The sequence below is a fragment of the Dermochelys coriacea genome, chromosome 3, assembly GCF_009764565.3.
Source record: "Dermochelys coriacea isolate rDerCor1 chromosome 3, rDerCor1.pri.v4, whole genome shotgun sequence".
Lineage (NCBI taxonomy): Eukaryota > Metazoa > Chordata > Testudines > Dermochelyidae > Dermochelys > Dermochelys coriacea.
The window spans coordinates 86,805,457-86,830,085 of record NC_050070.1 but is presented as its reverse complement, the minus strand read 5'-3'; the positions used below and the strand labels follow the sequence as shown (position 1 = coordinate 86,830,085).

Genomic DNA, 24,629 nt, shown 5'->3' with positions numbered 1-24,629 from the left:
TGTCTGCCTAGAGCTGTGCTGATGTCAATGTCTAACAGTCGGCCTCATGTTGACCCAGCGCACAGCGTTGCTGTCTTTCCAGCACCCATAGTATTAAGGAGATGTGGCAGTATTTCCATAGTTCAGTTTGAAACCAACTTCTACTATCGAGCCCTATTTTGGCATCCTCAGAACTTTGAGTTGGAAAATGGATTTGGCCTAGAAATTGCCATGTTTACTCTGTAGCAAAAGGAGACTGTTTCTGCAAAGTTTGAAGAAAATTCATCAAGATCCTTTGAAGTCACACAACATTATAATAGTGCCATGGTTTGAAAATTTTGACTTGGTATCTTTGTCTTCCTCTAGCTCTAAAGCAATGTGTTACTACCTCTTCAGTGGAGCATCAGAGCCAGGCAGAATTCCAAGCCTTATGCTCAAGAAAGCACATGGACAACACCCTAGCTATTCCCCACGGAGATGCATGCCAGCCTTAAGGGGCAGGGAGGAGTGGAGATTTGTGGCTGTGTTGGTCCCCCTGTTCACCAGCCAGCATTGTGGGGTAGTGGTGTGTGCATGCCCCCTGTTCAATGGAAAGCTCCAGGAGGTATTCTGACTCTAAGCCAGAATGCCTTGGTGTTTTCCGATTTCAGAGTAGCAGCCGTGTTAGTCTGTATTCGCAAAAAGAAAAGGAGTACTTGTGGCACCTTAGAGACTAACAAATTTATTAGAGCATAAGCTTTCGTGAGCTACAGCTCACTTCATCGGATGCATTTGGTGGAAAAAACAGAGGAGAGATTTATATACACACACACAGAGAACATGAAACAATGGGTTTATCATACACACTGTAAGGAGAGTGATCACTTAAGATAAGCCATCACCCACAGCAGGGGGGGGAAAGGAGGAAAACCTTCCATGGTGACAAGCAGGTAGGCTAATTCCAGCAGTTAACAAGAATATCAGGGGAACAGTGGGGGGTGGGGTGGGGGGGAGAAATACCATGGGGAAATAGTTTTACTTTGTGTAATGACTCATCCATTCCCAGTCTCTATTCAAGCCTAAGTTAATTGTATCCAGTTTGCAAATTAATTCCAATTCAGCAGTCTCTCGTTGGAGTCTGTTTTTGAAGCTTTTTTGTTGAAGTATAGCCACTCTTAGGTCTGTGATCGAGTGACCAGAGAGATTGAAGTGTTCTCCAACTGGTTTTTGAATGTTATAATTCTTGACGTCTGATTTGTGTCCATTCATTCTTTTACGTAGAGACTGTCCAGTTTGGCCAATGTACATGGCAGAGGGGCATTGCTGGCACATGATGGCATATATCACATTGGTAGATGCGCAGGTGAACGAGCCTCTGATAGTGTGGCTGATGTGATTAGGCCCTATGATGGTATCCCCTGAATAGATATGTGGACAGAGTTGGCAACGGGCTTTGTTGCAAGGATAGGTTCCTGGGTTAGTGGTTCTGTTGTGTGGTGTGTGGTTGCTGGTGAGTATTTGCTTCAGATTGGGGGGCTGTCTGTAAGCAAGGACTGGTCTATCTCCCAAGATCTGAGAGAGCGATGGCTCGTCCTTCAGGATAGGTTGTAGATTCTTGATGATGCGTTGGAGAGGTTTTAGTTGGGGGCTGAAGGTGATGGCTAGTGGCGTTCTGTTGTTTTCTTTGTTGGGCCTGTCCTGTAGTAGGTGACTTCTGGGTACTCTTCTGGCTCTGTCAATCTGTTTCTTCACTTCAGCAGGTGGGTATTGTAGTTGTAGGAATGCATGATAGAGATCTTGTAGGTGTTTGTCTCTGTCTGAGGGGTTGGAGCAAATGCGGTTATATCGTAGCGCTTGGCTGTAGACAATGGATCGAGTGGTATGATCTGGATGAAAGCTAGAGGCATGTAGGTAGGAATAGCGGTCAGTAGGTTTCCGATATAGGGTGGTGTTTATGTGACCATCGCTTATTAGCACCGTAGCGTCCAGGAAGTGGATCTCTTGTGTGGACTGGTCCAGGCTGAGGTTGATGGTGGGATGGAAATTGTTGAAATCATGGAATTCAACCGCGGGCCTTAGTTTGCCCACCTCTGTACTAAACGTATGAGGAAAATGTGCCAAGCACATAGCAGAGTCTCTGCCCTGAAAACCTTACTTTCCAAAGGCATACCTTTATTAAGGGAGTCATTCTTCCTGTGAAGATGTATTGATTCTGTTTCCTTATATTATAATCTTGGTATCTGAGATGAGATTAGCTATTGCTGAATGCTGGCACAATTTCGACATACACTGTAAATATTGCACTGCAATAATTTTTATCTAATGCTGAAGCTCCGACTTGATTAAGCTCCAGTAGGAATACAAACTCCTTTTTTTTTAGCCCATGCAGTAGGCTGGGCATCCAGGAATCTGCTACTATGGATTATAGTTCTGGGTCAAGATTTTCAAAAGTGCCCAGTGATTTTTTGGGTACCCAATGGGAGACAGCTTAAAGGAATCTGATTTTCAGAAAGTGCTATGATGGATCTGTAAAGCAGGGGACTACAACTCCTGTTAGCCCCCTCCCCACTGTACATCCCATTTCTCCTAGCCAAGCAGGGCTTACATTTCCCATCACCCCTCCTGGTTGAACTACCCCTTCCCCTGGCCAGATAAGGGGAAAGACACTTGCACCATTGTTAGCACCAGTGTAGTTACCCTAGTGCTGGAAAATGAGTATGGTATTTTATACTGTAGGTAAGGCCTACCCATTCGAGTTAGACACATGTGCTACAGTTTTCCTTCCGTATACAATCCTTGTGTTGGTTGCAGAGAATATGTAAGAATAGCAAAAAACTGATAACATGTCAGCACTGAAAAAGAAAAAGAAAGTAGAAAAAGAAAAAGAAAGTAGAACCTCAGAGTTACGAACTGACGGGTAAACCACACGCCTCATTTTGAACTGGAAGTATGCAATCAGGCAGCAGCAGAGATCCAAAAAAAAAGGCAAATACAGCACATTACTGTGTTAAATGTAAACTACTAACAAAAGGGGAGAGGTTAAAAAAGGATTTGACAAGGTAAGGAAACTGTTTCTGTGCTTGTTTCATTTAAATTAAGATAGTTAAAAGCAGCATTTTTCTTTTGCGTAGTAAAGTTTCAAAGCTGTATTAAGTCAATGTTCAGTTTTAAACTTTTGAAAGAACAACAAAATATTTTGTTCAGAGTTACGAACATTTCAGAGTTACGAACAACCTCCATTCCCAAGGTGTTTGTAACTCCGAGGTTCTACCATATTATTTATTATTTTATACCATCCAAAGTATGCTGGGTGCTTCCCAGAAGACGTACAAAAGAATCAGTCCCTCCCTCAAATAGTATATAAATCTACCTTTTAAACATGGCCCAATGGTCCTGTCTTCATTATGGAACGTACCCATTGGTGACAACAGGTATGGGCAATGAGTGCAGCTAAACATGGTTAGTGCAGCCAAAAACAAACTGTTCAGTTTAGATTTTCTTTGACCCTGATCATTTGGGTCATAGGTCCAAATGGCTCCCCTGTTTGCAGCACTGCACTCTGCTGAAAAGGTTTGGGCCTGACTTCACTTAGTTTTGCTCTTCAACTCTCAAAGGTCCCTGAAAAAGAATGAGAGAACAACCACCTTCATTTGTTGCAGGTTCCTTCCTCTCCCTTGTCAGAAGTTGTCTAATCAAAACCAGGCAGTTGGAGGTATTCTGTGGGGATGTGAATCTTGACCTTCAAATTGGGAAATAGATGGAATGCTTTGAGGTTGATTATGAAATCCCTACACTGTAAAGATGGGCCTGAAGCTAACCTCCAGCTACAAACTCTTGAATGTTAAGGGAGTTTAGCCCTGCTATTGAACTCTGCACCTCAGGCCTAGCTCTACTGACCTGGAAAAGTGAGTGTCTGATCCCTACCTTTCTTTCCACTTACTTTCTCCCCTGCAACCCGCACCAGAGACATCCAAAGCAAACTGTCCAGAACAAGCATATGATGTGGTCGTATTGTGAACATTGCTGTCCAGGACTGTTTCAACAGCACAGTCAGCTCTCCCTTGGCTCCAGAGCTTTCAATTTATCTGGCAGGAGAAATGGAAGAACTTCTCTCAGTCTGGGAACTGTTGCAAGGAAGCTTGGAAAAGTTTGGTCACAAGAGCTTAAGCCACTGTCTATCAGCTCACTTAAGACCAACTCTCCAAGGCTATTTACTAAATTAATCCATGTTACAAAACTTTGAATATGGGGAGAGGAAGGAACAAGAGGAGACAAGGGCTGTTAATGGGATTTTTTCCATTTATTTTTACTAAATTTGCTACTAGAATGTTAATTCCATTTACTAAAGGCCTCACTTTATGATTTGCAGGAGTCCACACAAGAATTCAAGCTGGTTGTCAGTAATCTCCTGTATAGCCATGGTAGAGTGACCATAGTTTCCTAAACTGAAAATGGGACACCCAGTAAGAGATGGTCAGTGCTCACAGGCTGGCCCAAGCCCTGCTGTGTGGGTGTGGCTCAAGCCGCCTGCTGTCGCCTCTTGCCCAAGCCAATATCCTGGACGTCATGACTTTTTTGGCAAAACTGGACATTTGTCCCATTTGCTTTTGCCTGAACATTCCTCCATAGCCCCCTCAAGCAAGAGCAAATGGGACAAATGCCCAGTTTTGCCAAAAAAAGTCGTGACATCCGATACAGAGCTTAAAAAGGAGGACTATCCCAGCCAAAACGGGACATATGGGTACCCTAAGTCATGGGGGAATACTAAATTCTTGGAGCTTTCTGGCAATAAGAAAATACAACCTAAAATAGATCTATATATTTGAGGATGGGATTGGGCCATAAACTATATTCTCCAGTTGTCTCAGTGCTAGAAGAGGAATCAGATCATGGTTTGCTGAGGGCGTTTTGATATGCTGAAGGACTCCTTTATCCCAGTTCTTGACAACAGGGGCCCAAGTAAGTTATTTGTCTGTCTTGTGCTCTACTTTTAGCATATGTTAAATAGAAAAATGTCGAGAGAAATTGCATGAGACTCTACAGCATGAGGCCCTGTATAACAACAGGATCAAGGTCTCAGTTTTACATCTCTTCCAAAAGCTGGGACCTCTAGTGGAATACTAACATCATACTGAAGCATTGTTTCAGTATAGACTTGGGAGGAAGAATGTTACTTACTGAATCATCAACATTGCCAACCACGTGTGGGTTTTCTTTTGGAAATTTCCACCAAAATATGGACTGAGCCTGCTGCCAGCATCACCCCAAAGGTAGATAGGTTCCCTGGCATGCAGTGTTTTCACTTATCCCTTGGGTAGCCTCTTGCACAGGGCTTCTGCAATTTAAAGCTGCTTTCTCCCACCAAAACCACTGAGAGAGGATGACAGAAAATGTAGGGCTGGAAGGGACCTCGAGAGGTCATCTAGTCCAGCCCCTTGCGCTAAGACAGGACCAAGTATACGTAGACCCTCCCTGATAGGTGTTTGTCTAACCTGTTCTTAAAAGTCTCCTATGATAGGGATTCTACAACCTCCCTAAATAACCTGTGCCAGTGCAAACTATCCTTAGAGTTAGAAATAATGATACCCAGTGGCATGTAAACCAAGCCCTAAAGAAAATCTGTATTCTCAGTGCCCAAGAAATGGCCCAGAGAAGGTGGATCACTTGGTCCCATAGTTCTTTCTTTCTGTTTGAGAATTGTGAAACTAGTGCAGCCTGTACCATTAGTCCAAGGGTGAGCATGTCAGGCAACAGCTTCTCTCTTGGTATGTTTGGCCGAAGTGAGCTTGCACGTCAATGGGAGTCTTCACCAAGCTGCAGCTTTGCCAGGTCTCCTTTCAAGGAAGATCATGCAAGCAAGGGAGGACTGGACAGAGATTTTATGCTAAAGAAATGCCAGTTTATTAAGACTATTAAGTAGAATGATCAGAAGAGCCAGAAAACTGTTTTCTTTATTTTTATCTTATGTTTCACAGGAAGACAAGAGGAAAAACTCTGTCTGCAACCTCCAAGGGAGGTAAAAAGCTTTCGTTCTCATTTGGGTGATAGCCACACTGTGGGTTTTGGTTTTTGGTTTGGTTTGTTGTTTGAAACATTCACATCTTCTGGGTATCTGAAATGTCTCAAAGATCATGTAAATCTAATAGCAGGCAGGTGAGGCCTTGGACCGAAACAATTTTTGCTTATTTGTTTCAAGTTTACTATAAGGCATAATTAGCATTAATTTTGGAGAAGAAACCATTATTAACATTTTAACCAATAGATAATTGTGCAGCCTGTTCACCAATCAAGATTTTTTAAAAAATATACTTTACAGTGGACTTTTGTGTTGGTTTGGCATTCTGAGAGCAGATATTTGACTACATGGTTATTCATCTCTTGAACCTATATCGTGTTTATGGAAAGGCCATATCTCTTTTCTGTCATTCTTGTGGACTATAAGATAAAAACAAAGAAAACTATGTAATAAGCTGGGATAGGTCTGATTCCAGCATCCTCATCCCTTCCTAAGGTTTGGGGTTTTAATCTAAAGTTTTAATTTCTCAAACATTGCATACAATGGGTTTAATTCACCCCCTCTGACATGGGGTAACCAAAACTGCACCCCTATACAACACGCAGAGCCACAGGACCTGAGGGATTAAAATTCTAGGCATACAGACAGTATGGTGATGAGTGTGGTTTAAAAACAGACACACCAATAGGAAAGGAGAAAGCGTTTCCGTTGTCATGTCCACAGGGGATAAGACAAGAGGCAACTTGTTTAGTATGCAGCAAGGGGTATTTACGTTGGATGTAATTTAGTAAATTACTAAGGTGTTTCAAATAGTCCCTTGAGATTTTATATTACCCCCTGCTGCTTGAATGCTCACACTGAAAATGACCTATATATCTAGGAGCAAGAGGACTCTCAGTTGCATCATTCAAAGCCAGTCGGCTTTGAATCAGATGCTTGATTCTTCTCAACAGGTAATTTCCTCACTTGGCCGGCAATGTTATCAGTTTTGGTGTTAGGCTGACGGCTGTTGAAGACGGAATTTCCAACTGGAGTGCTTTTCTGGTGTTTTGATATGCTCGCTTCAGTGACCATCAAAGAGACAACAGACAGATTCAGCCCTGATGAACTTGTTTCTGTAATTTGCCATGTTCAGATGTTTGATAATTGCAGATAATAATGGTGCTAAGTTAGTATGACTTACGAAGCCAATGGAGTTATGCCCGTTTACACCACAGATGAATTTGCCCATTATCTTTACGATCCAAGATGGATACCAAGGGAAACATCTTATGAAAGAGCAGTTGCTATTCAATGGTGGGAGGAGAGTTTGCAATGTGAATGAAGTCTAGAGATGTCCCTTATGGCCCCTTAATCAGCTTTCACCCATGTGTGAAGTATGCCATTACACTGGTCGATTCTTCACTTGGGGGTTGGTCCAAAGTTGCCCACAAATCATACACATCCCAACTCATTCCCCAGTCACAAAGCAAGTATGTGCAAGCACGCCATGGCCGGGGACCCTTGTTGCCATATTTACAAAGATATTTAGATGCCTAAATATGCATACAAGTGATTTCTTTCAATGGGAATTAGCACCTAGCCTGCTTAGGCACTTTTGTAAATATCACTAGGCACCTATCTGCATCATTAGGTGCCTGAATACCTTTGTTAAACCTGGCCTTAACTCATATTCCCAGAAGAGTCATCTGATCGCAGTACAAGAATGATGGGGGCAGTGATATAAGCAGGTGGTTCTCAACCAGGAATATATGTACCCCTAGGGGTACGCGGAGGTCTTCCAGGGGGTGCATCAACTCATCTAGTTATTTGTCTAGTTTTACAACAGGCTACATAAAAAGCACTAGTAAAGTCAGTACAAACTAAAATTTCATACAGACAATGACTTGTTTATACTGCTCTATATACTATATACTGAAATGTACACACAATATTTATAGTCCAATTGATTTATTTTATAAATATATGGTAAAAATAAAGTAAGCAATTTTTCAGTAATAGTGTGGTGACACTTTTGTATTTTTGTCAGATTTTTGTAAGCAAGTAATTTTTAAGTGAGGTGAAACCTGGGGGTCTGCAAGACAAATCAGATTCCTGAAAGGGGCACAGTAGTCTGGAAAGGTTGAGAACCACTGATATAACCAACCTTTCCAAGCAACTATCACTTCATCATTATTGCAAAGAACAGAGTAAAGCAAGTCCTCATCTTAATCCTGTGCCAACTATGAGAACTCCGTTTTCCCTTTAGAGTCACACACATTATTATTGTCACAGGACATTGACTCAGCTAAAAGTAGCAATCATATGTCTATGGCTTAAGGAAAAAGGGATACAAACCACAGGAAAAATTGTATGATGTTGGTGAGCTTACTGTCAGGATTTCAGGCATGGATGCCTGCAATAAAAAGGAATTTAGTTAGCACTGTACTTTGTTTTCTGGCCTGTGTCCTGGTATCTGACAAAGCAGCTACATGTGCTGTGTGTTTGTGCTGCCCAATAACTGCTCTAAGGGCTTGTCTACATTGGGAAATTTACCAGCATAGTTATACTGGTTTAATTATAAACTATATATGTAACTATAGTGGTAAATTACCCTGTGTAGAAAAACCTGAAGTTACACATTGGAGAAACCCTTTCTCTAGACGTACAGCCCAGGAGTTGTGGAGAATAATTTTGCCAGGCCACATCTCCTTTTCAGAGAACCACAACCTGAAATGTCATTGTGCCAGAGGTGGTTTTCTTGTGCCACGTCACCAGCTCTATTCTGCCTCAGGATCACAGTTACAGAGAATTGATCAACATGGGAGGGTACAAATAAGGTTTGGCCTATGTAATACAGTAGTATTACACACTGGCCACAAAGCACTCAAGGATCTGTCCTAAAATCTCCATTTTTTGGTCTTCCTTGTGGCTATGCCTTGTGAAGATTTTGGTGATTTTTATCACAGTGGCTCCTACAGCCTTAATAAGCTATACATACTCTCTGACATGGTTGGGTTTGAAGATGTGAAAGTTAAAAGAGCTTAAATCTGCCAGAACTCTTGCTACATGCACGTCCCTTTCGCAATGATTTTCCTCTGAGGAAAGTCAAATTGGATTTGCTTCAGTTTTTACATTGTATTATTTCCTTTATGCTACTGCAAAAGAACAAGACTTGTGGGAACATTTTAGAGTAGATGAACTGGATTGGCAATTGCTCTTCCCCAGTTTGACCAAGAATTAACTATAAAGAGCATGTTTTTACTTTTTCAAATTAAAGGTACACATTTTTGGAGAAAGAGCTACTGAAACCAGAATGGTTGAGACATTTCTCAGTTAGACACAGAACATATTTCTCAATGATCTTGCTTGACTGTTTTGAATTCTTTGTTCATTGGAACATACTCTTTATGTACAGCTTTCTCTTTAAAGTACGTGTTACTGAATATTGTAACTGAAGTAAATTTCTTCTTGGTTTATTGGAAGCTCTTTAATACTCTATGCTTGTGATTATTAAAGCTTTTAAGCCAAATTCTCTTGTTGGTGGATGTTGCCATTTGCTTTGCTATGAGTTCTTGTCCCATTCATCTTTATTGATTGTCCTAGTTTGGTTTCTGGCTTCTTCCAATAGGACAGAAGTAAAACTGTAAAGGAGGCGGTGCATATTTCCTCACCCTATCTGTTGGAAGCCCTGAGGGTGCCAGAACTGTATATAGAATTTGCCCATAACAGCCTATTATCTATTAGGTTGTTGGCTGTTGCAGCCTTTTATAAGGTGTTGGCTTACATAGCTTCATTTGACGTCTTATTTACATTATAATTTCAAAGAAAGCCTCTTGAGGCCCACTCTGAAATATTAGAGGCCAATTGAGAGTGGTCATGCTATCCAAGAATCAGTACTCTTGTCAGATAACTTTAGATTGAGCATAGAAACAATGTTTTGTGTAGTTGTGCAGTGGGGCACATAGTTCTAACTCCCCAAAGTTGGTATAGTAATGATGCATGCTTTGGGCCTGGCTGCTACTGTAATGACAATGCTATATTAAAACATTAAGAAAGTAATTTGGCTGGAACTGTTTTACTGGTAACACCATAAAAAGAAGCTGATGACTTTACAATTTGGATCCCTATTGAATTCTGGCAGGGCATCTGAAATTCCATATGACCTGTACCATTCAATCAAGGTTATTACATCATCAGAAAAAGGGAACCTTAAGAACAACAAACATTTCAAAATGTCTGTAGACTCCCAGTAACCGGAGTTAACAGTATCCATGTAATAACCAAAGGGATGAACTGCTTAAATAAGAGCCAGCAATTGGAGACTGGCTTTAGTCATTAAGTTTGGCTCAGGACTCAAAGTTCTTTAGTTTGGCTGAGAAGGAGAGTGTAGACGATGGGCAGCAAGGTGGGGCTCATTATCAGGTCTGGATCCACAACTTGCAGTTGGTCCCATCTCTGGAACAGGCTGAACCAAATCCCCATATCAGAATAACCTAAACTTTCTGTCTGGAAATAACACGAGACAGGCTGTCCTTCCAGACTTAGCAGGAATGAACACAAAGTACCAGAAGTGCCCTTAAATTTCTCTGTGTTCTGAAATGTGATTCTCAGAACTTCAATCAGTACTCCTGGTAAATCTCTGATACATAGTCATTATTTCTAGATTTTTAACTGTATAAAACTGCATTGTTTCAATAAGGATAATTTTTCTTGTTTTCCAGTTTGTTGGAAAATCCTGGCACCAAATTAAGAAAGTTGATTCATATTTCCACAGTCTTCACAAAAACTCGAAATGGCCTCCACTGCAGGTTAGTCAAAGGCTATTGCTCAATGCATTTGTTTCTTCATCAAAAGTCAACCAAGCAGAGATATTCCTATTGTTGATCTGTCTTTAAAAACACATCACTGCTCTGTCATATTCTGTCTTTAAAGTTTCACTCTGTGGTCTTGAATCATAACATTGAAGATATAAGTTTATCTTTATAGTAACTCCAGGAATTAACCATGAGCTGATAGTTTTATATTGTTTGTTCTTCCCTTTTCAGGCACTGTGATGAGTCGAAGCATACCAGTTGAAGTTGATGAATCTGCATTCTGGTCCCCATTTCCAGAACATTCACTAGAAGAGGCTTTGAAACCTTCTGTTGAAAATATGGAGAATTTGGTACCTTTAGGACCATATCCTACTCAAATGTCTCAAAATTCCTTGGCTGATCAGTCACATTTATGTAAATCTTCAGAGCTTGCAAACGATCATCAGCCTGTACCACACAACATAGCAAGGGAGGATTATGACAGTAGTCTTTGGGTAAGATATCAGGATTCTGGAAAAGATGTGCCTTCCTGTGCTTCCACTGAATCAGAGGCTGGGATGCTCCCACCTCAGTCTCATCTTTTAGCTATGGAGAAAACAAATAAGCTATTGAGATCTCAGCTTTCAATTGATTCTCCTGATACTGGACACGACTCTAGTAAATCAAACAAAAGTTTTTCTGATGTTTCACAGAATTCATTTGATGATAAAAGCCAAGAGAATTTACAGTCACATCAGCCATCCAACAACAGAGCACCATTCGACCTGCCAACTGTAGACACTGGATATGATTCTCAGCTTTGGGATGTCATGGGCATCAGGCAGTTAGAACCTCCGTTACCACTTACATCTGTGTTTAACCCCCAGGACCTTCCAGGACCATTAATATCCAGAGAGTTTCTCAGAATTGAACCTCAGCAGTATCCTGTATACCAACAAATGCTACACAGTAATTTTTCTCCACAAGCTCACTGGAACCTCAGATACCATTGTCCAGTTGATCCACACCACCAAAATCCATGTAAGTTAATGTAATTGACCAGCATTTAATATGCTTTTCTATGGTATTGTCCTCTTAGCTCCAAACTATATTTTAATAAGTTGTTATTCCTATTGTACTTCCTTCGCAGGATGCACCTATTGTTTTCTAACACATATTACTAACCCCTTTATCTTCCTAAATGTTGGCATGATGTCAGTGAATTTGCTAAGGCAGAACCTTCAATTCAAATAAATCAGTTCTAGGCCTCAAAATTCACTCATCAGAACACAGTTGGTGCTATTGCAGAGAAGCTATTCTTTCCCTGTCATGCATTTTGTGTTCCAACTTCCTTGCTGCTGTTTTATGTTCTGGTCATTTCTCTCCTCCTTACATCACTTAATTTCCTGGAGAAGAAGAGCTAAATTCATAATATCCCCTTGCTTCTTCCCTCCCTCCCTATCTCCTCCACACACACACATTGTGTGCAGCTGTACACTAACAGAATGGGTACAGTTTGTTTTAAAATGTGAACCGGGGAGGATCCCCACAGAGAAATCAAAGCAATATTTCAATCATATCCAAAAGACAAACGGAAAATGGCTGGAATGGATTTGGTCAGGACCAAGAAGCTGGAAACTGTGGTTCTCCCTGTTACATGCACAGTGCAGCATAAATCACCTCCTGACAGCTTTCTAAATTTCAAATGATTATTAGGCAATCACAGCCCACAATAAGGCTTTGCACTTACTGCATTCTATTATGTATTTTCTAGACAATAACAATATAATGTATTGTGTTCACAGGCTGTAATCTAGCCCTGAACACCTGCTATCGTCCATTCATGAAAGAACAGTAAAACTGCTTTTGATGTCAAAGAAATCCTCTCAGCAAAGCTATTCGCCCAAGGACTGTTACTTTATATATTCATTATATGATGCACTTGATGTCAGAAATCATGGATATGTGATTCCACTGTGTTTGTGACAAGTAATTTTTCTTCTTTGAGTGGTGGTCCCTATGTGTATTGCACATATGGGATACGCATGCACACAAGTCCAGAATTTTTTGCAGCCAACGTCACTGTGTGACTTTAGTTGGAAGTTTTGGTGTCCTCAGTTCCTTTTTTACTGTATTATTGCTGTAAGATATCTTATATAGTTAGTTTTAATAGTTGTAGTAGTTCTTATAGTATAATATACATAGTATAGTTAGATAGTGTTTTTCCCCACTTTCTTCCCCTTCTTCTTCCCCCCCTCCTCCCGGGACTTCTCCCTCAGAGAAGTCTGGGGTTATGCCCTGGGTCCTGGAGTTCAAAGAGTGTGTTTCCTGCTCTCATTCCTTTTCATCAAGCAACAAACATCAGCATTACCTCTACTGCCTGGGGGAGGCTCATATTTCTGCCATACATGTGCTGCTCTTTTCCCCCAGAACGTGTGAGGGGTCTGGACCTGAGACTCAAAAAGCATTTTTCACAAAGAAGGCAATGAAGCGCCAATCAGATCCAAGCCAGGGGCCATCCCGACGCCTCCCAAACAGTCTTACCAAGAGGGCAGCACCCCTCTGAGCATGAGTTCAGGAAAGAGGCTAAGATTGGTAAGCCTAAGGAAAAGGGCTCAGAGGAAAGCAAATGGCACTCCCACAGACATAAGGATAAGTGATCTTAATCTAAAACTGTCCCAAAGAGAAAAGATCTCTTTCCGACCCCAACAAAGTCAGGAGAGCCAGTGCAAGTAGGTGCTAAGGACTTAGGCCTGAATAAATCTTTTTGATAAGAGAAGGAGGTACACAAAGGTACAGATCCGACAGTTCCAATGTCTGCTCTGATGGTGGAGTGTCAGGATAAAGAGTTCCTGGTGCTCCCATCCACTTCTAGAGCTGATGTAGTACCTATGGATCTTTGGTTGCATTACCCTTTGATACTGTCGCATTCCAGGGTGCAATCCAGACCAGTGAAGGGTTGTTACCACTTGCCTTGCAGCTTTGGTGCCTCACAATGTTTTGCTGTTGTAGCTTCCAAGGGGGCCACTCACAAACAGGCAAACTGTATGCAGATCACGCCTTCGATGTCTGTGTACAGCTACAGCCCTGGCCCAGAAGCTCTGACCCCAGTGCCCTACCAACAACACACCAGCCACTCTCTGGCTTCCAGGAGCCTTGGTTACTACTTGCAGGATGACCCCAACACACAGCCAGTCCCAACATTTCCCCAAAACATATGTTTTGCACTGTCCAGCCCTCTACTGGACAGTGCAGATATTAAAGTTCTGTTGCTCCTGTAAGGGGTCAATATACAACAGTTTGCTACTTTAATTGGAGTTACCTAAACAATTCAGTTTAGTCAAAACTAATCCAATGCTGTGTTTAAAGAATAAAATAAGTAAATCTAACTACAAAGAGAGAGATTTTAAGTGAGTACAAGTACAATGGTTACAAGAAATGGTTACAAGAGAAATAAAGATAAAACACTTTGTAGTAACTAAAATGTAATAAACCAGATTTGGTTCAAGGTAAAATCCTTATCACATACTCCCCGCAATGGGGCTGACCAAATTCTCAGATCAGAACCCTTCCCAAAGTCCAAAGGCTGGTTCCTTTGTCATTTTAGGTGAAAGAGAGATAGGGAGAGAAAGAAAGAGAATTTCTGGGGTGTTTTTGTCTCTAACTTTTATAGTCCAGTCACCCTTTGAAATGCATTTTCCTGAGGGTTACCCCTAGATAAATTTCCTTCCTGCCAAGAGTATGGAGACATGGATTCTTGTGGTGAAAGAAGTTCCACAGTGTTGCTTGCTAAAATGCAGATTGATCGGTTCCTGCCCCGCTTCGCTGCCATAGAATGGCCACTTGACCAGTGATTGCCAATCAGCTATGTTGACATCTGGCTAGAGGCATTAGCTTGTCCTTTGTCTCTGAAAAACAGGTTTACCCCCCCCCAGACTTGTCTGATAAACACATCTCAGTCATAATTTTAGCTTGTGTTCATAAGTTCGCATATAACATTGCTACACACATTTCACCATGATATTATTGACCAGTGAGTTGTTAGTTTTCAAATGATACCACACATGGCATATTTTATACAAAGATTATTACAATAGCATGCAGGGTGTGAATAAAGGGATGCACTGAGTCACAGTTACCAACTAGCTCATATTCCCCCTCCAGATGGGATGAAGGTTCATGACACTCGAGAGTAAGCTACTTCAGCCTCATAACTGAGAGATGTACCTCTCCTAGAGATATGTAGAGCAGCTATTTGGAACTCTCTTCATGTCTTTATGAGACATTATGCTCTGATCCAGTCGTCAACTGTGGATATAGCTGTGGGAACAGCAGTACTACATTTAGTTATCACTTCTGCATTCTTGCACCAACCTGCAGTCTGACTACTGTTTGTTAATCTCCCACGTGTGGAATGTATATAGGGACAATCACTTGAAGAAGAAATAGAGGTTACTTAGCCTGTAACTGGAGATTCTTTGAGATGTGTGCTCCCTAGCTATATTCCACTACCTGCCCTCTGTCCTTTCTGCTGCAGACTGTTTTAACTGAGGTAAGAATAGGAAACTGGAGAGGCATCAGCCCTCACTATCTTTTATATCCTCAGTTCAGAGCACAAGGAGAGCAATGGCACACATAAAGGCCAAAGGACACTGCTTGCAAACAAAAAAATCTGGATGCATGTCCCACATGTGCAATATCCAGATAGGGACCACACCCCTCAAAGAACCTCCAGTTACAGGTAAGTAACATCCATTTATTATAGCATCAGGAATATCCAAATGAAAGAGGTGAGACTGTGTTGTCTTAAAATCCTTTAAGCCAACCCAATCCCTCACATAGCAGTGCCTGTCCCCCTAGAGCCAACTACAAGCAACATCCCCCAAAACATATTTACTTTCATTTTGCATTCCCTCTGGGCCTTTTCAAACCATACCTAGCAGTGACACAGCTAATAGGGTGGCGGCGGGGGGGGGGGGGGGGGCCCACAGTGGTACAAATAAATAGTATGTTGCCAACTCTCATAATTTTATCAGAAGTCTTACAATAACTGATTTTTTTAAGTCTCTAGCCCTCATGGTTGGAAAGAAAAGCTTTAAAACATGATTCTATTGTACTCTAAAGGCTCAAATCGCAGAAGGCAAAGAAAAAGATTGTCTAAAAATGTCATTGTTTTAAAGCCCATCTCATGATTTTTCGGGCCTTGGCTTTTTTAACATCTGGAATAGGCAGTACCATAAATGGCAATTGTTTATAACCATGTTTTTTGTTTCTGTTAACATTTTACTATGGAAGGAAGTTACCTTCAGTTTATCATAATGAGAGGCAATAAGAGCATTCATTATTTAGTTGCTGAAAAAATAGAGTATTTAGCTTTGTGACACTGAAATAGTGACTCTAAATAGCATGAAGTTCTAAAGTAAACAAATGTAAATAAAAAGAGAACTAATGTAAAGAATATCAAGTACTTTTATTAATAAACACACAAATTACTTGTGGATTTTAATCTCGTATTTATAAACAAATCCCCCACAGAACTCCAAATATGATTCAAACAAGGGCCCAATTGTCAGTTTGAGCTAATATGACCTACTAGCATAGTATTGCCCACCCCAAACACTTCAAAATCATGAGTTTGGATTAAAAATCACAAGATTTTCAAATACAGTAAATATTGGGTTCTTTTTATTTGCCTCTGATGATTGAGTCTTTTGGGTCACATTTTCTCTGTGAGCACAATGGCTAGAAACTTAATTTTTTTAAATGAAAACTGAGATTGTCATGTTATAATATGTCTCCAGGATATCAGCGTTTTTTAAAAATCACCAAATATCACAAAACTCATGATAAAATAGCAAGAGTTGGCAACATGTCTAACACTTCACTCCTGTCCCATCTGCTTCTGCATAATTTAAGCTTTCATTTTGTAAAAAAATAATTTTCCAGTCCTGATAATTGCCTCCTGACTGGGAACTGATGCAGTGCCATCTTAGGGAGTCCACAAACAGAGAGACCGAAGCAATGGACTCGGTTTTCCCGGCCCGTGATGCAAGTTGCTTCCACTGCTTTCTATTTCTGCTTGTACCTAAACTATACTTTGTATATACCAAAACAGCCATTACACGTGTGAAGGTCTAGAGATGAGTTGGGTGAGGGCATGTGGCTGCCAGTGCCACCACTGGGCCAGGGAGCCATTCCTGGCAATGAACCTGACGTGGGATGCTGAAGGGAAAGTCTCTTTCCCCATCTGTTCCTCTTGTAGCTCAAAAAGAAAAGGAGTACTTGTGGCACCTTAGAGACTAACAAATTTATTTGAGCATAAGCTTTCGTGAGCTACAGCTCACTTCATCGGATGCATTTACAATTTACAATGCATCCGATGAAGTGAGCTGTAGCTCACGAAAGCTTATGCTCAAATAAATTTGTTAGTCTCTAAGGTGCCACAAGTACTCCTTTTCTTTTTGCGAATACAGACTAACACGGCTGCTACTCTGAATCTTGTAGCTCATTGGAAGTTACTGCCTGTTTATCAGCAACAACACAGTTCTTCAAATGTACAGCCTCAGTTCAGTTTCCCCACTCCAGTTACGTCTGTGGTCCCCTATGCCCAGCTATACTTGACCCTTGAAGAGGAAAGACTATGGAATGGCACACAGTAGTGCAGTGTCCTGGCATTCATTGCCTTTGCTATCAGCTGCCTGGGTGCTGCTTTGCTGTGCCCTTCTCTGCTGATTGACATTCAGCCCAGGCACAGAAAGTGAACAAAAAAGTTTTGAGACCCCAAAATACAATAAAAATAAAATTTAAAGTTTTAATGTCACAACTGAAAAATGAAAACTTGGGTGACTGTGTAGAACATCTCCAATTAAGGTTGGATACCAGCACTTTCTAATGAGAGCCTTCATCAAACCCCCCCTCTTGCTGTGATGTACTGCTTGTACAGCTGCACCATGTAATGTGTTAGAAGGCAATAATTTTGCAGATGTTTATGGAATTAACTTACCATCCTCCTTCCAATCCCTCATTAAAACCTCTCCTGTTCTGTGGGGCCCACAAAAACTTGAGAACATTTAGGCTGTGTTTTCAGTGAACAGTAACCTATCATAAATATTGTCTCCTTGTACTCCCCTTGTGTTTGCATCCACCCATTGTCTTAAATTTAAATTGTAAGCTCTGTGAGGCAGGAACCATCTTTTTGTTTTGTTTTTGTACAGCACCTAGCACAATGGGCTCCTACTCTATGACTAGGTATTATGGTAATACAAATAATAATAATAATTAATTAATAGATACTATGATGTGCACATCAAAAAACCAATAGCATTTTTGCAAAGAAGTTATTTTAGCAAGGATTGTCACATTACCTTCCTTTAGGATAGTAATAGAACCAGCCTCAAGGCCTTAAGAGGTTACTGTTAGACAGACAGCAAATTCGTTCAGAATGAAGTAACAAAATGAAAGATAATTTTTCTCTTTTCATTTACAATAATTTCAGTCTGTTTAGCCTTAGTGTTGCAAACTGATTTGTTCCAGGATTTTTCTTCTGCTTTCATGAGACCATTGAGATGATTCATTTTCTCAGGTTAGAGCCAAAAAAAGTCAGGCATGTTAAATATAGACGAAGACCGGCTCTCACTATTTAACTGTCAATCTTCCCAACATTTCAACCCACTGTGGAAAGCTGAACGCCATTGTTTGTTCAAGCATGGAACTTTGTTCTGTAAAATGTTTCTTAAGCCTGCTACTGATCGCACTATATAACCTACAAGCTGCTAGAGCTTTCCTAGAAATGATGTAGATTGTGTTTGAAATATGAAAACTTCCAGTTAGTCAAAAGTAAAATGATGAGATCCTTGTGTTTATTTTATTAATTTCTTAGATGGTAGGACTCCCTTCCAACATTTTGCACAACCCTCGCAACCACTGCCTTCTGTTCCTGGACCTTGCATGAGAGTCATCCATCCTTCCCAGCAAGTAATCCATAACTATTCAAATCCTCATGCTCCTAAATGCAATGGAGAAAGAGTTCCACAAAGAGAATGCTCCTCTCCAGTACGCCCACGATTTCCGTAAGTATGCTTTGAGAATTGGGACACAAACTTTGAAAATTCTAGATCAGTTTTGTTGGAGTTTGGAACCAGTATTTGTAAAGCCTGTAATGTTAGTGTTTCTTGTTGACATGTGTGTGGAAAGATTGGTTTGGAGATTTGTTAAGTTTATTTGCTATCTCCCATGCAATGGGGCCTCATACATAGCAGAATACAGACTCTCAGCATGGTACCAGAACTTTAAAGCCAGTTATCTGAAATATTATTCCAGTGTCTGCTACACTCTGATGTGTGCACAAGTGTAAATACTTGAAGATTAAAAGAAAGAGGAGTTGGAAATATCTTAGTTGAAGCTTCGGAACTCTTTCCCTCCCGACCTCGTTTATGAAAAAGATCAATGAGGTTACATTCTTTAGCCTCCAGTTTTATGATATGCCGGCCAGATCAGCCTTGATTTCCTCAGTGATTTGCAACAAATAAGTTCATCCTTATCTCTTCTGTAGCTCAGAGGAAAAGAGAGAAAACCTTGTTTAATTCTGATAGCTATCTAAATTAACACTTCCAGCATATTCATTGACTTCTCATGACATAATAAAACATAGCACATCTCGCACTTTTCATCTGAGGATCTCCTAGAATTTTGCAAACATTTCATTCATTAGGCTTCACATCGTCATTATTATTAGTATTATTTTTGTAATTATTATTACTACTACTATAGCTCCTAGGGGCCCCATTGTGCTATATAATGTGCTATCCTCAGTCAAGAGATAGAGAACATGAGAGAGAATTTTTTTCAAACTTGATTGCCTAAAGTTACCTTCAGTGTGAGCTGCAGGCACTCAGCACCTTTGAAAATCAGGCCACCTTTAGTTAGGTGCTGAATTATGAATTAAGGTGGGTTAACTTTAAGCATTCATTTATGAAAATATTTAGCTATGTGGCTTGCCTGTGGTAAGAAACTGAACTAGCAACAGAACTCTGGAGTCCTGGCTGGTGGCTACATAGCATTCTCTGCCTCCAGAGAATTAAGAGCAATAATTGAGAAAAGAGAAATAATGAGCAAAGTGAGATGCAGTAGCAAATTAAGTTTGCATTAGAGATTTTCAACTTGTCAGTGGAAAGAGTGGTGAATATCTAGTGTCTTGAGAGAGTTTCAGTCAAGTTTTAAAAATGGGTGATAACTTTTGGCATTTATTCGTCAATTTGGAGTTCTGGAAAGTTTTTAAGCAGCTGTGGAAAATAGGCATGATTTTTTCTGGAGCATGTCTCATTTTCCTTTGTACCATTTGTACCCTTTGTGCAATAAATCCAGACCATCTTTCGGCCACATTGCTGCTCCTTTGCACTGATTCCTAAAATAAAAGTTATACATTGACAGGGATTATCTATATAGAAAGAAAAGGAGTACTTGTGGCACCTTAGAGACTAACAAATTTATTTGAGCATAAGCTTTCGTGAGCTACAGCTCACTTCATCAGGGTGCATCTGATGAAGTGAGCTGTAGCTCACGAAAGCTTATGCTCAAATAAATTTGTTAGTCTCTAAGGTGCCACAAGTACTCCTTTTCTTTTTGCGAATACAGACTAACACGGCTGCTACTCTGAAACCTATCTATATAGAGTATCTTATAACTTTTTACCCATAAAAGAAAATGGGTGCCAGAGCAAACCCAGCAAGTTTTAATCTGATAACAAAAAATACGTTGTTGTCATTCACATCCAGGGACAAGGGGTGGAAAATGAGAGAGAGAGAGAGAGAGAGTGTTTTAAGGCCATAAACCCCAGCCAAGAACACAGCTGGGGAAGAGCTGCTGAAAACTCTCTCCCTACTCCTCTTTTTTAAAAAATAACTAGTTAGAAGCATTATACAAGGTCACTGCAGGCCCAGAACGCAAGTCTCTAACATGGTAATTCTCAATCCTATCCACTATAATTGGTTACATACCTTTTTTTCACATTTTTGATTTTTGGTCCATAACCAAAATATTTCAGTTTGGAAATGCTGCCATGGTGTCTCATGGGAGTTGTAGTCTGGGTACCTCAGACTTCGATTCTCCTCTTTAGGCCAGCATCTCTGGTCAGACTCCATCAATTTTTGCAATAAACTACATCAGCGTGGTAGACTTCCAGCCAGGAAGTATCAATGGAAACACATATCCAAACATACCCAAATAGATCTGAGGAAAAGCTGAGCCAGTGGTGACTTTTCAAAATCTCTCCTAAATTCAGATTTTCAGTCCTATGTTGTTATTTGGTAAATATTTGATAAGCCAAGTCTCTTTGCTGTTAAAACAAAGCATTTGTTTGTCTTTAAAATAACTCAAATTTTATGTTTGCGTGTGTGTATGTATATGAGAAATCACCATTTGTTTTTTCTTCTAGACACCAGCTACCCAATGGAGGGCTGCCACCCATGGCATGTGCCCAAGATGACGCTTATCGGTGTACTTCTGACTTCGTAGCTCAGGTTAACAATTTTCTGCCCCCAGCTGCTGTCCCAAGACCTTTTAGTAACCCTGCAGCCAGGGGAACTCTGAGAACAAGCAATCTGCCAGAAGAGTTGCGTAAGTTGTTAGCAATTTTCTTCCGTCAGGTTTTATTATTGCAAAAGCTGTCTGTGATCATCAGCCGGTCAGCTTTACATGCTTAGCATTAAAAAATGTAAACAACGTAAGAACACAAAGACAACAAAGAAAGAAAACACTTAACATGAACTAGACTTTTTGCACTAAACGTCATCAGGTCCTGAATGTGTTTGTGTTTGGTGTAACAAATTATTCCCTTGGAACTCGAAACAGATTAACATAATTCTCATTAATTATTTGACATTATGTTTTTAGAAAATAAACAAACACTTTTTGGATTGTTTTCATGGACCAGCTGATTTCTTGCTAAAATAGATGTCCCTGTGAGGCAGGAGGCACTATAGTTCTTAATAATGAAATAATACCAATCAAAACACAGAGACTTTTCTGTAGTGATGGTTGGATCAGTTAAGGAAAAGATGAGAACCGCCTCCTCCTTCAGAATCTTCACCTGTTTCTACAAAGCAACCCTTATCATAATAATAATAAAGTTGCTTAGTATTATATAGTGCTATTAGCCACATTTTACAGATGGGGGACTGAGGCCTAAGACTGGCTGATTTTATCATGATAATTTCTTATAAGGCTTTTTTTTTTTTTAATATTTTTGAGTTTTCCCAGTTTGTGTGTGTCTGGGGCTGGAACTGAAATCACCAAACACTTCCTAAAAGAATCATAGAGATTTTAAAAATCTACTCGGTTCTCTAATCCCTGACAGTAGGGACAGGTCAGTGCAGTAGATACAATTCAGAGCATTTCTAGAGAATCTGTTTCCTGCACATGAGCCACACAAATCCTTGAATCCTGTCTCTGGAACCTATTTATCTCACAGTACTTAGGGCCAGATTATGGTTAAGCTCCTATGCAGGTATTTAAGGCTGAGAGGTTGGCACACTGGTATCCATATAGTGCTCTAGCAGAGCTATCTACCCCAAGCAGGTAGAAAGGCAGTCAGGCCATGGTCTCAGTCCCCACTCTGAATGAATTAATGCAGCCCACACAGGGGAGTGCACACTGCACTCTCTAAAGGAGTGGCACAGAAGGTGTATTGTGCCTCCCAGCACTCCTGCTGAAGTAGTAAATGCTACACCAACCTTGATCCAGGGCTATGAATAAAAAGAAGAATACCACCTTTTATAAATAGTGCTGTAATGGTCTTCCAATGTCTTTCTCAAGAAAAAGTTAGGATTTTAAATAGTCAGTGTCCTTTTAAACATTGACAGGTGATATATATTTCCAGTGTAATCCTTCCACATCTCAAGAGGAACTTTACATTTTCCACCACTTTACATCTACCTTCAAAATCCCATATTACAGCCATTATGTCTGAGGGCTGAATTAGACTAACAACATCACTTTTGGATATGCTCTAGCTCAACCAGTAGTTATGGCCTTGATGCAGGAATTACTGGGTGAAATCCCATAGCCAGGGTTATTGCAGGAGGTTAGATTAGAGTATCATAATAGTCTCTTCTGGCCTCAAAATATCTCTGACTCTCTAATTGGTCACAGTGGTCAAATGTACAAGGCACAGCCCCCACTCACTGACTTCACAACTGAGTAAGTAAAGTTATGAAACTGTCTCCTTTTCTTTGAATCATCTGTTTTGACTCATCACTTATTTATATGAATGTCTCTCCTAGGTAAAGTTTTTATAACCTATTCAGTGGATGCAGCTATGGAGGTTATGAAATTTGTGAACTTTCTGCTTGTAAATGGATTTCAAACTGCAGTGAGTATTCCTTCTGGAAAGAATGATTTTCAGATAAAGGAGAAAAGAGATTTTTTTTTTTAACAGAGAGGTGTATGTTTTTTGATGCATCACTAAATGTTGTAGATTCAGGGAATGGTAAAAGAGAAATGGGTTTTAGATGAAAAGGTTAGATTAGATTATTCACATTTTCATTTGTTGACTTTTTAAAAGTGAATTTCATGCTTCTGAAAGGTGCTAGATTGATAGTCCTTGAGACATTTTTTGATAACTTGGTACAGTGTGGACATCCATATGAGCTTTCATGTGCTGCTCCATCAATGTGCCTCTACCTTGATTAGGATTGAGCATCTCTGGGCAGGAAAAATCAATTTGGTTTTCATGTTCATTCAGTCCAAACCATGGCCTCTTCACAGAGACAACTAATTTTGTAGATGTTTTTTCAGATGTGGACATCTGTGCGCTAAAAATCAGACAAAGGCCAAAACCCACCAGATATTTCACATAAGTTACTGAAACAACCATAAGACAGTGAGATCTTTTGGTCACTACATATCTAGGAGGATTCAAGCCAATGACCTAGAGGTGTGAAAGGCTCTGTGTTCCACTGTCAATCCTACATGCCATCCAGGTTTTCATTTAACTGTTCATGGGTTTTCTTTAACACAATTCTCACCTGTACAAGCATCATCCACAAAAGTTCCAGGACTCGATATCCATAGAAGCCAATTTTAACTCATTTCTTCTTATTTCAGGAGCATAAGTTGTCTGATTCTCCCACCTTCACTCTTTGGCCCCAATTCAGGAAAGCACTTAAGCACATAACTTTAAACTTAATAGGACTTAATGGAAGTTAAGCACGTGCTTATTTGCTTTCTTGAATCAAAGCCTTTTTCCAGAGGCTCAAGTGACGCTTCTTTATAGTAGTTTGATTCTAAATATGACCAATTCATATGAAGACCGTTGATATCATCTCTGGAGACAGAGTAACAAATGTAGGAAAATGGTATCAAAGCAGGTACCCAAATATGTTCTCTCATTATTTTTAAAGAAGAGAAAAACAGAGACTTGGGAGACAGGCACATGGCTCATCTACCAAAACCTTGGAATTGTTAAAATGTACTTCATTAGCCAGTGTCATAGACTGTCAATTTATGGAGCTCATGAACCTTGCAGAGAGCTGATTGAGGCTGATTGTATTCATTACAATGAAGCTTCCTGACCTTTGGCACTCTTTGCAGCCTGGATTGCTGCTTCTAATAGCAATAGCCTTGCTGATCAGGGCAGTGAGGAGCCAAGCTCAGATATTAATCATGGAATTTTGCAGGAAGAAAGCTGTGGATCTTTTCTGATAAATTGTCTTGGACATAAATGCATGTATCCTTTTGCAATGATTCCAACTTAGGGAAATAATGGCAAATTTTGTTTTGGGGGGTGTGCTGTGGGTGAGAGAGTGTTGTGTGTGTTTGGTTTGAAGAGTTGGGGTGGGGGCAGTAAACGGGAGATTCAGAAGCCACAGAACTGGAGGAGGAAC

At 40.4% G+C, this 24,629-nt stretch overlaps 1 protein-coding gene across 5 annotated transcripts in view; it reads left to right on the top strand.

The window, feature by feature from the left end:
* TRAF3IP2 (TRAF3 interacting protein 2) overlaps positions 1-24,629 on the top strand; it is a 50,429-nt gene that overhangs the window by 2,643 nt on the left and 23,157 nt on the right. For 2 of the 5 annotated variants that reach the window (XM_038395853.2, XM_043510841.1), the window contains 5 exons: positions 10,678-10,764; positions 11,002-11,790; positions 18,629-18,818; positions 21,182-21,363; positions 23,028-23,116. In XM_038395853.2, the coding sequence (XP_038251781.1) occupies positions 10,749-10,764; positions 11,002-11,790; positions 18,629-18,818; positions 21,182-21,363; positions 23,028-23,116 (1,266 nt within the window). In that variant the 5' untranslated portion in view covers positions 10,678-10,748. The remainder of the gene's footprint in view (positions 1-10,677; positions 10,765-11,001; positions 11,791-18,628; positions 18,819-21,181; positions 21,364-23,027; positions 23,117-24,629) is intronic. The other 3 variants (XM_043510843.1, XM_043510844.1, XM_038395854.2) reach the window with 3 other exon arrangements.